General features: G+C 36.1%; 1 protein-coding gene across 2 annotated transcripts in view; it reads right to left on the bottom strand.

The window, feature by feature from the left end:
- The window catches only part of LOC137281638 (calpain-5-like), a 42,442-nt gene that overhangs the window by 15,658 nt on the left and 7,744 nt on the right, over nucleotides 1-19,040 (bottom strand). For both annotated transcript variants that reach the window (XM_067813001.1, XM_067813002.1), the window contains exon 2: nucleotides 9,699-9,898. In XM_067813001.1, coding sequence (XP_067669102.1) covers nucleotides 9,699-9,869 — 171 coding nt within the window. In that variant the 5' untranslated portion in view covers nucleotides 9,870-9,898. The remainder of the gene's footprint in view (nucleotides 1-9,698; nucleotides 9,899-19,040) is intronic.

A 19,040-nucleotide genomic window follows, 5' to 3' on the forward strand; every position in this document is an offset into this window, starting at 1 on the left:
CAATACAATATATTTTACAGTGTCCAGTGATCTTGTTTTAAATGCTGTTATCAAATAAGATTCTACTTCATATTATTATCCTTGCCTCTTCTGGGAATAAAAGACACAAGGCTCTAAACTGAATCATAAAGAAATAATTCTGTAAATATTTACAATTTGATATTTTTGTGAGAAACACTTAAAGATGCCGGGGATCATTTACACAAAGTTTCAGCACCACAGGTAACCATAAGTTTTCAGTGGTGACACCATGACATAAACACAGTTGACTAAATTGCCTTGGAAACACAAAACACAATGAAACTATAGAAACCTGTCAAGGTTACATGCAATGTTTAGGTTTATCCATGTCTATAATCCCGAGACCCGTGAAGGTCTACCCGGGGTAGAATAGGCCTTCAGCAACCCATGCTTGCCATAAAAGGAGGCGATTAACGGGATCTGGTGGTCAGGCTCGCTGACTTGGTTGACACATGTCATCAGTTCCCCATTGTGAAGATCGATGCTCATGCTGTTGATCACCAGACTGTCTGGTTCAGACTCGATTATTTTCAGACCGTCGCGATATAGCTGAAATATTGCTAAGTGCAGCTTAAAACTAAACTCACTCACTCACTCTATAATCCTGAATTGGACGTAATCAAACTGCAGCTGTAACATCACCTTTTGACAACTTATGTGGAAAATTGCTCTGTCAACTTGAATCATTTCTCAAGTACAGTACAAAACAATGTTGTACCAATATTTCATCATTTTCACTCGGAAAAACTTGTGGCCAAATCTGGGCAAACTTTCAATACCGATGGATCACAATACATATTTCTCATGCCATCTCTCAGTACTTCTATGACGCACAAGACAATGATGGCATCCTCTTGAACACTTCTGCACTCATTCCTCCTTTCAAAATGATGCAACGAAAACAATGAAAGAATGTAGGAAGAATTTGTCTTGGATAAATGTAAGCTGAGGTGAGCCTTTCAACAGGTTTCAGTCAGCAGTACCACTTGTGTCTGTGAATCCAGTCTGGTTTCTAATTGATCTGGCAGCCTACAGAATTCACAAGCCATGACTAATACCTGCTCTGAAGAAGAAATACCTGGACAGGTTCCCCTCACTTACATCTGTGAATGAAACCATTATGACTGATTACAGGGGGCCTGAAGAACTTGAGGGAAGGAGTACAATGTGGTAAGTCAACCTCCAGTGAAGCTTAATTGGGAATGAGTGCATGGGATCAAATGTTTGAAGAACCACAATACAAGTCAATATTTTTTCAGTATTTTGTCCTGTTTTAGAGTGTTATCCTTATTTATTTTCATTTACTTGAACAGCTATACAAACAAACTCGACAAGATCTTTCAACATGTCTAAAAACTTCCTTACATTTGAAGAGTACAGTTTGTCAGTTGCTTCCTGCTCCAGCATGAATCTCATTATAATGAATATTTAAGATTCCAAATTTCAAAACACCAAATATTCACTGTGAGTTTATTAGTAGGTAAAATTGCATGCATTAATATATCTTGTGAAGAAAATTGGCCGAAAAATTTAAATGCAATGTGTTATGAAGTGTCAATAATAAAATGTAGAGTGGTACAAAAAGAGACAATGACATATGTTGGAAAGACTGTGAAGATAAAAGATGAGGCTAGACAATGTCTGTTGCAGCTACTCTTCACAGAATGTGGACTTATCTGCTCAAAAGCAAAATAAATTTTGGATTTATGCTTTTCTATTGTCCTTACCGTAAAACACATATTACATTTAAAACTGACAACAGTGAAATAATGGTAATTTGATTCCCATACCATTTCCACATGCATACAAATTGTCAAATGGTATACTTTTTCAGATGATGAAAAATGCAAGCATAAATTTTATATTGCTTGATCCTGAAAACATTATTAATCTTTATCAATTAAAGAAAAAAGTATTAGTGAGATACTGCATTTTGGACACACACACAATCACAAGTCTGAACACTTCTGTACTCCTTCAGATTCCAACTGGTTAGCCCCAAGTTACCTCCCCTGCTGACTGCTAGGCTACAGTATTGATTGTTAACTCGTCATTGAAGAATACACACACACCTGGTCTGACAAGTATGCCTGAACAGATCAGACAAGGTCACATCGACATCAATTATTGACTACCATTCATCAGCTCCTTTTCATTCCACTGAAGTGGAACATGAATTTCTCCGGTTTACCTGGATGAAAAGGACTGATACTGCTCCCAAACATCATTGCAGTTTGTTGTAACAAGTATGCACATTAAACATGAAACAAAATGTTTTAGAAGACAAGGTTTTGCCATGTTTTCTGAAAAACAGTTTTCAAACCCTGAATATGAACAAAACAACTGTTGTATACAAATTCAATCAATATGGAATTATAGAAAAAAACTTGTGCTTCGGTACATGTACATATAAACAAACAACAAAAGAAACACAATTTTCGAAAAAAAAAAAAATAAATAAATAAATGAAAGTTCATAGAAGTATATATTTGTATCTGGAGTGACCCACAATTAATTTGTTGTACGAAATTCTTCACAAGATATACAGTTCCTATGATGGATGTAATCTCAAAATTCCAATAAACACTCTGGAAATTAGAATTTGGGGTCCCTTGGACCTTGCTTCTGCAGAGTATGTAAAACCATAGTAACCAGTTCAAATGAATGACTGACGTGTCTGTGGGTGGGTGGGTAATAAGTACCAAGCACAGACACTTCCTAATCCTGACCACAGACATTACCTCACCCAACAAGCTTGACAAGGATGGCAATCACACCCTGTATCAGGTTCATGTCTACTTTGAAACACGATGGATTTGTTTACAAGAATAACTGTAGTGTCTAAGACCATCAGGGATCCAAGTCCACATGACACGACTATCTGCCCACGCTGAAATACACCCTATACTGTAGCAGCTCATTTTGACATGTCCATGGGAAATATGTCATAGAGGGAGAAGTAGATTCAAAATGCCATGATCTAATCGAATAATGTATTATCATCACAAATACAGGCACTGTTAATTCCTGTATACCACATACTTTGTTTCCATAATTATCAAGGAATCAGGATTTAAAAATTAGAACTCTAGGATCTGTCATGTCCAGCAAGGTATTGTAATACGCAGATGATCGTGATACTTTCACATGTACTTAACACAGTCATACAGCTATCACCACCTTGTGGAATACTGACCAAATTTAATAAGAGTGAAATAGTCTAGGTTTAAACCACACAGCAATATTGATTCCAGCTATATGGTAGAGGTCTGTAAATAATCAGATCTGGACCAGACAATCCATTGATCAACAGTCGCATCATTGATTGATTGTGTAAGAAAATCTGTTGCTTAACTTACAGCCTGCTCTACATGTTGCCCTTTCACCACCCACTAGAGAGGACAAAACAGTAACTTTGTTGTAAACCTATTCATTAATAATGGTTTCAATATTTTTCATAAATGATACTATTAATGGCCATGACACTATATCCTAGGGATGGAGCAACTGATCAGACAACATATCAGTACTGACAGTGTGGTGGGGTAGCCTAGAGATTCATGAGTTTGCTCCTCACACCAAAGGCCCGGTTTTGATTCCCCACATGCGTATAATGTGTGAAGCCCATTTCTAGTTACAAATAAGTGTTTTAGGAAATTGAAGTATCTATTTCTAGACATTCTCTGAGGCAAATATTCAGACCCGAATCTGAAGCAAATGTCATTGATATTACTAAATATGAATTAAAAGCATCCGAATTTATGTAATTGACAACATGTATAGGAAACGGCTAATTTCATGGCTTACAATAAGCTGTTTTTAATTGATAAGACATTTACAATTGAAGAGACAATGCTTCGTTAGATTTGATGGCAATGAAAGAAATCTCAAAACATTTTTAAAAAATGTTTGAATTTAAGAAAATATTCTTAAAAATCCAATTTTGAACAAAAGAACAATTTCGCCCAATTTGCCCCAAAATGACATATTTCAGACTAAAGGTTAAATACTGTACACAAAAGTTAATTTGCAACCTGACTTCCACCAGCATGGCTAAACCCATATTATAAAGGTTTTGTCTGTTTGACTGGCATTTAGAAAATGATGATTAAGAAAGGCAAAATACCTAATAGATGACAAGTTTATTACTATATTATGAGGCAACATTTTGGTAGACATTTTCAGCGATTCCTTTCCTGCATGCCATCATGCTGTTTTGTTAACGATTGTAAGATGTAGATAAGTGCTGTGATGTTGTACCTCCCTTGTCATCCACAAAGTATCTTGCCTTTATTACAAAGTTTTTGATGTGTTTGGGCTCCTGGATCTATCATCTCAAGAAATGAGTCTCTGTGTTCATTAGTCTGTCTCACAGACATTGAACCACATTATTTTCCATTCCACTTAGCCCTCCTTGCACTGCTTAAGCCCCAAGTGAAGGAAGTCATGATTTCTCAAGGTTCTGAATCTCCTATCTCACTAAGGCTCATTTTCAGTTTAAATGGGTCCATTTATTAGTACCAATAAGTGCTAGTCTACCTCATCATATTAGCCTTGAGTTTGTTTAATAGGAGCATCTGTTACCTCAGTTACCATGGTTACTGCAGTCTTGTTAAATTTATTGTGATTATTTCGTGATGAAAATTAAACAATAACATGAATCAAGTATAGAGCACAAAGTCGAACAATAACCACAATTAGCTCAATTTGTCTATAAAATCTAGACATCCAATACTATCATTCTGATGTGAACTGTAATGAATAGCCCTGAGATCTCTGGTGCAGTACTGGCACAAGGATCTGATTTTAATCAGGCCGTCAATATTATCAGCATCTTGTAGTAGAAGTTTGTACATTTATTTAGTACTAGAGACTTGTGCAACTCTAGTAGCATGTATGCGAGATGGGCCTGTTATACGGCCAGTGACTACCTAAGACTTCTGGGTCAGCAAACTTCTGCATGTATCACAAAAAATGTGTCTACCAGTGATATTTATAAAGAAAAAGCAAAACTAAGTATAGTAAATTTAATTAAACAAGTTTTTGAATAGAGCTGTGACGATATATCGTAGTATCAATAATTGTGATACTCTATCAGATAATAAACATATCAATACTTTTTTCATAATGTGATACATATCGTTTACCCTAAAGTTGTTAATTTTCACTAAAAATTGATGGTTATGTAAAAATTTACACTGTTACTTGATATAAAAAATATACAACTGTAAAGAAAATAGCATATCATGATGTGCATCGAATCATTCCAAGATAGCATGATACATATTGTACCATGAATTTTCTGTATCATCACACCTCTATTCTTGAATGACATATGAAAAGGAAACATTACATGTCAAAACGTGTGAACATTCTAAGACATGCATCATTTGAAGCTCCCATCCATATCCAAACCAGGCCATGTGACATATGAAAAGGAAATATTAAATGTCAAAATGTGTGAACGTTCTAAGACATGCATCATTGGAAGCTCCCATCCATATCCAAACCAGGCCATGTGACATGTGAAAAGGAAATATTAAATGTCAAAATATGTGAACATTCTAAGACATGCATCATTTGAAGCTCCCATCCATATCCAAACCAAGCCATGTGACCTAACCATGGGACCTCCATTATGTCCCTTCCCACAGGGCTTCAGTTAGCAACACATGACTAGAGGAATGAGTGGGCGACCCTCCCCTCCCACGCAATTACACCCATCAGTGAATATCACACGTCTAAAGCTGGTAGTCAGTCTATGGCTTAACACTATAATTACACAGGAGAATCCCCTGTGAATACCTGTGGGGACATACCCTGCGATGTGATTGATGTGTATCCCTTCCCTGCTCTCAGACAGCATGTAAGCTGACCTGATCTGTCAGCCAGACAATATCAGACCATTACACATACCCTGAGAGGAGGACACAGCACATCATGTTATTGATCATATCACATGTCAGAGGATGTAATACTGCCCCATGAATTACAGACAGTTTGATGTGTGGTATAAGTGCTGTACTCTCTATAGCAATATGCTCTATTCAACGATGTGTGGGTCGGGTGGAGTTCCCATTCCCATAGAATTACTGTCACTGGGATGCATTGTTAAATCTTTTTTTAAGTGGGTCTCACGCATTTTAGGAAGGTGACATGAATTGGGGCTTGATGTCCATGACTATGTCATGTACAACGAGTAAGTCGGTCTGAATGAACTAGTCTGGACCTAGGTTTGTTGAGTCCATGTTTCATCCGCTTAATGCCACGTGCTGTCGCTTTATATCACTTGCTAACACATGCTCTGTGGGATCAAATATTTTACTGCTATCTCAGCCACTTGTCCAAGAGCTGTGTCATGAAAATATTCTGTTTGGTGATGTAACCACAAAAGTATCGGTCCATACAAAACAAATAACACCAAAAAATGTTACTAGGAGTGAAATATTTGAGATAATAGCCTTAAAAGTTTGCAGTGAGTGAGTGAGTTTAGTTTTACGCCACACTCAGCAATATTCCAGATATATGGCAGTCTGTAAATAATCGAGACTAGACCAGACAATCCAGTGATCAACAGCATGAGCATCAATGTGTGCAACTGGGAACCGATGACATATGTCAATGAAGTCAGCGAGTCTGACCATCTGAACACGTTAGTCAACTGTTATGAGTATAGTCACCTTTTATGGCAAGCCTGATTTGCTGAAGGCCTATTCTACCCCAGATGTTCATGGGTCTGCACTGTTTACAGTAAAATGTTTTGATAAACACATGAAAATATGGACCAAGACGGCACTTTTCATGCTCAGGACTAAGGTACTAACAAGACATTATTGCCAAAGTTGATCAAGGGATGGCCACTGCAGTAGAAGGCTGAATACAACAGGTTATTTGTAAAGCAAAAATCAAATCTAGTTTCCAATATCAAAGAAGAAAATATTTTAAGTTCAATGAACAAAATATACAACCCACTATAAATGAATCCATCACATTTCATCACCAGAGGCAACAGTGCTGTGACAACAATAGAATCAATGATCTGCCTGTGTAACATGTGGCAGTCTTTGATCAGTTGATCACTTCACTGGTATGTACAAATCTCCTGCCTCCGTGCTAGAAACTCTACTTACGGGGATTATATCAACCTTACCCTCTATTTGGATCCTACCACCCCTGAAGAACCGGGTTATAATTGACCTCCAGTAACCCAAGCTTGTCGTAAGAGGCGACTAACAGGATTGGGTGGCCAGACTCACAGACTTGGTTGACACGTCATCCATTCCCAGTTTCACAGACCAGTGCTCATGCTGTTAATCACTAGACTGGCCAAGACTCGCTTATTTACAGACCGCCATCATATAGCTGGAATATTGCTGGGTGCAGTGTAAAACTTAACTCGCTCAGTCTTAATAGGCGACTAATGGGATCAGGTGGCCATCTCGCTGATTTGGTTGACAGGTCATCCATTCCCAATTGCACAGATCAATGCTCATGCTGTTGATCACTGGATTGTATGGTCTAGGCTCGATTATTTACAGACTGCTGCCATACAGCTGGAATATTACTGAGTGTGTTATATAGATAAACTCACTTACTCTTGGCAACTGCTGTCAAGGAAAAAAGTCATACAACAAATTTTAAGGTTTGTCAGACCATTTTCCCCCCCTTCTATAAGATTGTTCTAAGGTTCAGAATGGTTCAGGGTAAACCTTAGGCATATATGGAATTCGAATAGCTGTGAAGTAAGCAAACGTAAGCAATTTTGAAACCATGCAAAAATAATTGAACAGTTTGAACCAGCTTTTACTTTAAGCATGCTAAGGGACAAGTCATTATACTTTGTGAAAGCATGAAGAAAAAATGAAAAAAAAAAAAAAATGAAAAAATAAACAAAAGATATTTGACAAGATGGACTTGACACGGAAAACCTGCATAGTGGAAAGTGAAAATATGAATAAAAAACAAGCACTACATCATTAATCAAAACCACACAATTGAATTCTATTTGTTATACATGTGACTAAATAATTGTTATAAATGTGACTAAATAATTTTTTTCTAATTTCAAACTGATCTGAAAGAAAAAGATTGTAAATTGTCTGACCCCAAATTTTATATTTTGACTCCCCTTAAAAAATGGAAGCGTAAACCTGACACCCCCCAAATGTTTAGGGAGAACCCTGCAAAATACAAAACAGTAACAATTCAAGCCCATTTTGGAAGCTTGGTCTTATTTCATAAATAATTATAAAACTACATTTGTTGTAACACGATGTCAAAACAGCAGAAGTTGTATCAGTTGAAGTTACAACAGCTTTGTGAACCAAACCCAATGCCTTGCAGACTTGTCATCACTACAAACACTGATTGATATGTACTCGTACACTCAACTCATAAATCTGGTCTAATATCGTAATGAAATGTCACTGAGTCATCATTAGATAGTCAACATCCACAGAAATTTGGGGATCATACACAGTCATAATATCAATTTTCCTATACAGTTATCATATCTTCTGCAGCCTGCAAGTGTAAAGTGTTTAACATTATCATTGGTCTAAATCAGACTGGTTAATGTTTATAGATTCTTGTTACAGCAGACTTCGATGAATCATCAGCTGCTTTTCTCATAATAATGTGTTATTATCCTTAGAGCAAACTAATATATATTCAAATCTTCATCTATTGAAAAAGTATTTACACTGTAATTAAGTGGGTGTTTACACCCTTTTGGATAGTATACCATTAGACAAACTAGTCCCTGAAATGAACATATCTTAAAGAAAAAAATAAGTTCATAGCAGAAGAAAATGAGCCCTGGGACTTTACTTTCATGTCGAAACCGTAGAAGTCTAGACTTTCCACATATTCTAGACTTGTACAAGCTTTCTTGGATATATTCATTTCAGTGTCAGTATGACAGACTAAGTATACCATATATACAAAGTGCCAGTTCTGAGTGTGTGTGTTTATGTTCATACTCCTTTGAACAATATTACATTATACATAGCACAGTAGGGACCTGTTATGATTGAGTAAGCGAGTGAGTTTAGTTCTATACCCTTCTCTGTAATATTCCAGCAATATCATGGAATTATTATTGAAAATATTAAAAAAACAAAGCATATATCATGTATATATATGACATGTTAAATTTATGACCGACTTAATTCATCAGAATAATGACCAGTGCCCTCATTCCTGTCAAATCAAATAGGGCAGTGGGGTAGCCCAGTGGTTAAAGCGTCTGCTCGACATGCTGACATCCCAGGTTTGATTTCCCACATGGGTCCAATGTATGAAATGCATCTCCAGTGTCCCTTACTGAGATATTGCTGGAATGTTGCTAAAAGCAGCATAAAACTAAACTCGCACTCACTCTGCCAAATCAATTAGATAACAGTGCTGCCTATTATCCTGTTTGGCTTGGATATATTCCATTTTGTCTGACAAATAACACCCGTGTTTGAGTAAACTTTCATAATCAATGAATTTATGAATATTTGACTCAAGAGATCGTCAAATAAAATTTGATCTTATGAAGGGATTTAGTTCAAGTCACCAAATACTCAAGGGAATTGTAACAGCCCTAATGCTATGACTAAATCCCAAATGATTAAATTCTCTGGCATCTGTCCAGTGTCCAGCATGGCTGCATATTTGTCAACGATTCCTACCTTTGGTCGCATCCATGCCACTCCTGCAAGTTTTCCCTTGGTGTAGAAGAGAGACCTGTCATCAGGAGGGAACTCGGGGTCGATGAAGAGTGTTCCTTTCTCCTTGCACTCCTTCTTCAGGGCATCGTAGTCCTGACCCTTGAACTTCTTGACTGTGTCAAAGAGACCCATACTGGAAGTTCACCGATAGCACTCTGCACCTGATGGTAACCATATCAGAACATTAGCGACATGGCATTGTAGGCCAGTCATCAGAACCATTACATCAATCACAAAAAAACATCACAATTTACCATCATAAAAAAACATAAGGCCCTCGGGGAAATAGTGCTGAAAGCAATCAGAGCATTTTAGCAAAAGCGACATACTCTAGTATTTGAAATCAGACACCATAAAATATTTATTTCATCACAAGACATCAATCATCAGCGATTACTAATTTAGAATTAATATCTCTTACTAGTCCCCTCCTCTAAAATAAATAAATAAATAAATAAATAAATAAATAAATAAATAAATAAATAAATGCAACAAAAATGCGAAATAATCTTGTTTTGTGTTTTCATTGTGTTTCAGTATACATTCTAATAAGCATGATGAATGGTACAACCTTGGGTTGAAAATATGCAGCATAATATTTAAGTTTACATGCATCATGAGAACACACTTTTAAGTTTGTTGCTATTCACATGTCCCTCACAGTACTTGTTGCTATTCACAGGTCCCTCACAGTTCTACTGCACTAATCCCTGTGTTATATGTAACCTTCTACCAAGATTTCATGGAATGCACACAACAGCATTTCGGGCCACTGTGTACCAAAGGAACATCATGAGAGGGTATACAATTGTTCTCAACAGATGCAATAACAATCATTACATGATGCCCCAAGTTTGTCTCATTTCTCACCAGTTGGAGAACTATTAACAAGAAAATAACAATGTTGGGTCAGTTGCTAGGCAACAGAAACAAAACAAAATGTCAAGAATTGTTATTAGCACCAGCTGTAACAGTTCACCATGCAAGTAAACTAACAAATAAGAAACAATATGGTAAAGAAAGGTTCAACCCAGTTTAGGGTGACCCATAAACATTACGTACAATCACTGACCAACCGGTTCATTGAGAAACCCTGTTAGTCAAGCCCACAGTACGAGACAGTTTACACGATTTCAAAGTACACATGTCTAAAACACAAAGACAAACACAAGCGTTCATGTGCTTCCAAAATTTAGCTAAATATGTATCTCGGCATAAAAGGAAAAAAAAAAGATCAATGACAAAAATACACGTACTTTGGGGCTAAAAATTAGTATAAACTTTTCCAAAGAATATTCATATTCAATAAAATATAGATCGATATTCTAAGAACTAGTTATTAACATTATACTCACCTACTCACCTAAATCATTAGGATAGTATACGTGAGTTACTGAGTTTAGTTTTACGCCACACTCAGCAATATTCCAGCTATATGGCTGTTAAATCAGTAAGAAGTATCCAAATGTATCTTGATACTGAATAAAATGTGATTGAAATTTCTTGTGCAGGATACACATGCTATTTGAAAATTTCATTTAATATATTTCAAAAATCATCTGCATATTTTTACTGCTAGCATAGTCACATATTTCGTGTTGTTTGCGTAACAAAAGCGATAAAATTGTATGGGTTGGCATTTCTGCCTACTGCATCAACTACAACTGTAAGTAGTCAGTTTGTATGACAAAGGGACACATCATCCAACATCAGAAGATGTGTAAACAATCTATTAATATATTAACGGTTCAGGAGGGGCCAGATTTTGTACTAAGAGTAGATATCATTTCAGATGCAAACCAATATTTTTTTATCAACCCATGAACAAATGAGTTTGGTTTTATACCACTTCTAACAATATTCCAGCAATATCATGATGGGGGACACCAGAAATGGGCTTTACACATCGTACATAGGTGGAGATTTTGGCCTTTTTGGCAAGCATGGGTTGCTGAAGGCCTATTCTACTCCGGGACCTTCACATGTCCCATTATAAGATGTCGTGAAACAGAATACAGAAATGGTATAATGACGACACCATCAAAGTCCAATATGACAAAAGTATTGTCTCTACAAAATGCAGATTAAGATTCAGTCACATGAAACACTTGACAGAGCATCATCATGTTCTTGGACAGGGCATCGACACATGGAATAACCGTCATTATGCCCATTTGTCAGTGTAGGTTGTTGTCTCTGAAATCCCTAATATCCGAGTGTGTTCTGTGGCTTAAGCATGTTCTTCAGTCACGTAACATTTACTCACATTGACCATTTGTCATGGGTATAATACAACTGCTGAAGTTCAAATTCCATGTCATATGGAACATATGGAAAGCTGACATGTTACAGTATAGGAGGTACGAATGCTACAAGAAAAGTTACGAGATCTTAGGCTTACGAGAGTTTCGTGAAATGGGACCCTGGTCCTTGAGCGTGCATGTCTTCTTTCCATACAAACACTAAGGTATACATTAGTGTTAGGAATTTTAAAACCTCAAAATTGGTGGTTGGTTCATTACAACCAATCAATCAGCAAATAAAAGTGCTTACGGCATCATTTATCAAATTTTCCTGTATGGTTATTAATGCATACAAAAAACAAAAGAAAAGTATTTAGTTGAAATATGTAAACATGGTAAATATGCACTAAATTCCTTTGCAAATTTCACATCATCAAAGAATAGTATCCTAGGAACATAAATTTCCTTGAGATTTTAAGATAAATTCAATGTTAAGCTTATAGTTCTTATGAAATATAAATTTAATGACATGCAAAACCAACCTTGTGTAAAATATTATCAATGTAAACAAGTGTTCCAAAACAGTTTGTGTTCAGTTTTGAGAAAACAAATTATCCATTGCTTGGTCTTTTAGTCAATGCATCTAATCATTGATAATTCAATTAATCATTTAATGGAACCACCACTAGCACAGTAGCATATACCAACAATGATCAATGAAAACACTGGAAAAGATAAATGAGCAGGGTAAACTCTGATAGTCATTAAAAACCACTAATTGATCTATCCATGGTACCTGTGGTGGGATATCTGTGGTGAGAAATTACTCCAAGACACCAGTCTGTGGGAATAACGTGAAATAATGTTGGCGATATATAACAAGCTATATGTATCTAGGACTTCCCCAGGAATTACCCAGGTTAACTGTATCAGGATACAGGTACTCCAAGATACCAGTCTGTGGAAATAACCTGGCGCATCCTTGTTTGAAAAATACATTAATCTATCTATCTATCTGGGAATTACATTTGCTAATCGTTCTCTGGGGAAAAAGTTACCTGAAACTGACCATGGAATTTGCACCAGGAAAGTGAGCGAGTATGGTTTTTATGTCGCTTTAAACAATATTCCAGCAATATCACGGCAGGGGACACCAACACCAAGAAAGTATTCAAGGTACTAGGTCTGTGAAAATGCTGAAGAGTGACAGTTTAACATCATTTACAGATCACAGTTAACTTGCTTCATAACAGGTGTCACAATCCATAGAGTCGCTACAATTCCGATAGAAAATTTGATCACCAGTCAATATTTTACCAATAGCCACATGTTTTTATCAGCTTGGATCAATTTGCATATTTTTGTAAATTTTGATAAATTAAAAGCACTGTAATCTAAATGTGAAGTTAGCTGCAGCATAACAGTAGCCATTGGACTGCTAATCTGGACTTGTTGCTTTTTACATACTGAATCACATTACATCAATGGACTCAACTGTCAGTACAGCCATACAGCAAGGCTACAGGGATTAATACTGTGACAATCTCCTTTCAGATCAGTAAACACAAACTTGAGTTATTCATGAAACTAGGTATTAAGTTTGACATTTCTGCATCAGCTAGTGTGAACCGTAAATGGTGTCACTTCATATCAGCTGTCAGTTTGTTTGGGCAAGTGCAGGGAAAGGGCTTCCTCCAATTGACAGTGTGGACACAACAGTCAACTCTTTGTGGGGTTGTAATTGGCTATGTATGTCTTATACAAGTACAAAACAACAGGTATCCAGTCTGCCTGAATGTCAGCATTGGTTCAGTTCTGTTATGCCTTACTCCACATATCACCGACTGGCAAACCAATGGTTAACAGCATGAGCACTGTGTCTGGGTACATGTCTCTATAAATAACATTGAGAATTCACCATTTACTTTCAATGAAGTAGAAGAATTTTGTGTCACATCTTTAATGTGCTCCATTATACAGACACTCATGCTTAGGAAGCTGTTGGTCTCCTAGACTGTTGATGGAACATATGGGATAGATCTAGTGTTCAGCAACTCAAGCTTGTCGCAAGAGTGATTCAGTTTTGTTTTTACTCTATACAAGTACAAAACAATGTACTCCATACAAGTACAAAACTATGTAAAAAAAAAACCAAGTACAAAGCAATATCATGGCAGAGGACACCAGAAATGAGCTTCCCATTGTACCCATGTGGGGAATCAAATCTGGACCTTCGGCATGAGTGAACGCTTTAACCACTAGGCTACCCTACCACTTGATTTAGCTCAAATATTGTGAGTGCAGCATTAAACAACTACCAAACAAGTACTGTGGAGAGTAAGAACACCACTGACACTATCGAAGTTCACAACAGTCTACAAAACCAGAACCAGAACAAACATCAACATATACCAAGATAACTAAGGATTTTCTTTGCAAGAGTAAAACCAGAAGAACTGCTTTGATCACATCCTTCTAGCTTCCCAATAAGTATATTGTAATCTGTATCCATGTCGTCATGATTGATATCAGATGATGTACCGTGGAAGCTGTCAAAACCAGCATCTGTCCAATTCTGCAAGTTGTCAACACCAGTGTTAACGAATGGTGTTTCACAATAGCAGGACATTGGGTCCTGTAAGTTTCAGATGTCTGTCTGACCCAGTGAAAATTTACAGGACCCACAGAATAAAATTAAACACACATTTCAGATTTAACATTTCTCATTATTGGCTTTGAAATTATTAACATTATATAATGATAAACTTTACAAACATGAATTTAGAAACAGTGAACAAGTGTCACATGCCACAAATAACAACTTCAGACAAAAGTTGTGACATATTCAGTCAGACACTGGGGCCAGCAGGTCGGGGACTTCTGTCTGACCGTTGGCAAATCTGCCGGATTTGTCAGAGGGTCAGACAATATTCGTGAACACTGCAACACTGGCATAAAATCTCAGTCCTGTCCTTGGATTGTACATTTATCATCAGCTCTACAATCCGGCACATTGTCTAAACTGGATTATCTCTTCAGTCCCGATGAGTGCCGGTTTAGACAGCTTACACTGTACATGATGCATAATCAAAATGATCATAATGTATTGGTGTTATTACAATAAGAAAAAAATTTGTATGTTCAGTGATCTGTATGATATGCTGTTTTTTTTTAGCATCTTATGTTTTTCCTATTTATTAATGGGTTTTCTTTCAGGAAAACTTCTACAAATATATCATGCATGCATCATATACTCATTAAAATTGTTCGTATTGTTTTTCCATGCAGATATCAAAAAATTCCATGAACACGATGAAGGAAGAGACTAACTGGAATATGAGACATTTCAATAAGTTTAACCAAGATGAAACACTTACCTCCTGGTAAACAGATACCCATCAGTTTTCCTCCTACAAAGTCATTAATGTAAACTGATATGCAGTTGCAAAAACTCTCTTAAAACATGAATGTATAAGCGTTACACCTCTGAGTCATAACATCACAACAATCCATTTTGTCATATCTACCAGTCATGAGGCCACGCTTCTTTAATTACTTGTTTTATGAATTTTTTAACAGTAATATTCCTTTCGGTAGGTGGTAAAAAAAGAATAAAAAAAAAAAAATATATGCATAGCTCATATATGCTATTTCACATTTTGTTTCCATATATGGCTCTCAAAACAAGTAGGCTATTTTAGAATAGAATAGAATAGAATAGAATAGAATAGAATAGAATAGAATAGAATAGAATAGAATAGAATAGAATAGAATAGAATAGAATAGAATAGAATAGAATATGCCATCAGCCTTTCATGTGTTCTCATCTCCTAAACTATGGTTTGAAAATAAAGCACATTTTCACTCAGCAATGTCAATTCAGCGATTTTGTTTCAATATTTCAAATTTTGTTTTGCCAGAATGCTAAATTCATAACAGAAACTTGATTTCAGGAAAGTATATTTTTGAATTATTTACTTGGATCTTATTTATCAGCAGTATTAAAAGAAAAGGAAAATGAAAAATAATTTTCCACATTGGCAAATAATATGGTCAAGTGATCCATAAATCAAGCAGTAACAAAAGGTTTGGCCTTAGGACGTACAACAGCACCGAGGTCAATGACAAACACCAAGCAACTTAGGACATGGGCAATGTTAGGGTAGGATGGAACTAATGCTAAGAGCTGGTGTTGCTGAACACTGTCATCAACAACATTAATGGCACATTTTATTTCTTCTAAGGAAGATCTATTGTCATAACAAATTAAAATACTGAAAACAGTTCTAAGTGATGATATCAGCTGGAGCAGGGTGTCACTGTACAAAGTGATCTTAGCGCTAAGATGACTGGAACGCCCATACCTTAACACAGATTTACATGATTTAAGATAGTCTTTGCGTTCAGGTTGTTTTGTACAATAGCACCCTTAACCTAGATTTTCAAATGGCCACATCCTATCTACACCCTGTCACCATAATGAGGTGGTTTGGTAGTCAGGTGGTTAAAACATGTATTTGTCATGCCAGTGGCCTAGATTTAATTAAAAAAAAAAGGGAATTAAACCCATTTTTTGTTTCTCCTACACAGGGTATAAAGCTCCTGAACATTTCAGCCAGGCCACAGGGCTGGTTACCGTTAGATGTAAAACTTGCCAGCCCTGACTAAAACTTTCCTGCCTACAAATAATTTAGGTTTGACAACAGTGTAGTTAATCATCAAACTGGAATTCACTGTTTATTTTCACAAGTGAGTTAATGATTTATTATCCTGAAACATGATGAATTTATTCATATACAATATAATACATGTCTACATTTTAACATGACTGTTGGACAAGTGAATTAGAGAATCTGGCAGTCTGTGTTGAAAATAACTGTCCCGGGCATTTGGACAGGCAGGTATTTCTTGTTTCACTGACCATGACATTACTAGACAGTGTATGTGGTAGGTTTTGTACAAGTGCGTGCAGAAATAAAATTCTATTTCTAAATATGTAGTCCAAATCTTTTGCACGTAGAATTATCATTACAGTCCTAAATGATTTCAAAATTTATTGTTTTTTCTTATATTGCTATTTTAAGATACCTTTTTAAAATTAGGTAGTTCAGAATCCATGCATCCAAAATACGGATGCAAAATAAATTGTTTGCGTTTTTGTTGGTTTTTTCTTGTGTGAAAAACGCAGATTTCGGCATTAACACGAACACAGCTAGTGCAGTACCACATCAACAGTAAATCAATCATGCTACAGGTTCAGTGAGCTTGTGGAGCTTACTTTGTAGTTTGCCTTATTTTCACAAAGACGACATAAAAATCAGTAAGGTCACACAGTCTCAAAGTGATAATCCCACACATCCATAACCAGCCCATAAGCAATTGCACTAAGGTCTTCAAGGACATACAGCCTTGAGATCAACACCAACAACATAATAAACACATACTTACATCTGTAAAAATACACACAAGCTGGATAGAAACTGCAGCGTCAGCTTTCATGGTGTTTATATTTAGCCAGCAGTGCAACATTCATTTCATGACTCATTCAAAACTTCGCCACAGGATTATTATTTTTTAAGGTGTAGCAAATGGCCAAGAATAATGGTTAAGCTTCATACACACATGCATATAGGCTGGTGTGAAGAAAGAAAGAAAATCAATTGGGGCACAGAAATATGTTATATACATTCAAAATTCACATCAATGGAGTCTGTTCATCAAAAATGCTACTGGCAGGACGACATGTGTTGACTAACCGCATCATTCAACAGTTATACTGTACATGCCAGCAAATGCACTGTGATGTCACAGTGAACATTCATCATACGAAACAATGATAACTCACAAAAAAGGTACATCCAAGCCATGAAAACTCCAAGCAAGAATTTTCAAGAATTTCAGAAACATTGTACATTCAGACATAAAACTAAAATTGAATCCAATATTCTTCATAAGTATATCACATAGAAAATATTGTCCAAAAAATTACAAATATCTACATGCCTTAACACCTTTGACACCTTAACTTTAACTGTTGGGGAGTTCATCAAGGACAACGGAACTAGAACCAATTTCTATCACTGCATGTTGTACAAACGAGGAATATCATCCATTAACTACAATTCTAAAAAACAGTTTCCATCAGCTAAAGTCAAGCCTGTCTCATATTCCCTGAACCACAGTTTTTCTTCACACGACAAACTTACGTCATGATGTTGAAGCATTAATACAGCGAGTGGAGGTTTTCCACATGTCCCAGTCTCCCTTATCACTGGGTCTGCTTAACAATTTAAAAACAAGGTATTTGTTCCATTACAAATTCTATTGTACTAGAAAGTAGTCTGGGTAAAACCCATGTAAGATGCAAAACAAATATTACAGGAAAAACGTTTGTGATGATTTTGAAATATGCCACCATTTTGAAAGTGTTATATCAGTATGGTTTAACATTATAATAGACCTAGATTCTGGGTCATAACATTTGATACAACAGACACCAGATGGAACACACAGATATAACACAGCAGGAGTAATACTATTACTCATGCAGGAGGCAAAAATATAAATAATAATTCCCATAGAAATATACTTATTTAAATAGTAATACTGACAAACATGTTCACCAGATATTCATGATATTTGAGAATAATGTTTATCTGCTTATCAATTTGACTGTATGTGCCAAAGTCAGTAATATTCCACCTTAATCAGTAGACATGGTACACAATCAAATCTTTGCCAAACAAGTGTTTGATACTATGAACAAGGTGACTCTGAACAACCTCCAAGGTGACTATCGAGACCAATTTACTTATTTAGTCTTCTCTTATCCTTTCTCGAAGGCTATACTGAATGCTGAACCCATGGATGTATAGTAATTCTATTCTTCGAAGAGGCAAGTCTAGGTAAGTGGATAGTCTAACTCTAACTAAGGACCCCAGTCTCTTATTCATTTTTTTAGAAATTATCATGTAAACTAATATTTTGACTTAAGAGATTTGTGCAAGTCTAGTTTCCTCTATCCATAACAAGAAGACAAAGTGGAAATTTGATTCAAAAT

This window comes from Haliotis asinina, chromosome 4 (assembly GCF_037392515.1).
Source record: "Haliotis asinina isolate JCU_RB_2024 chromosome 4, JCU_Hal_asi_v2, whole genome shotgun sequence".
NCBI lineage: Eukaryota > Metazoa > Mollusca > Gastropoda > Lepetellida > Haliotidae > Haliotis > Haliotis asinina.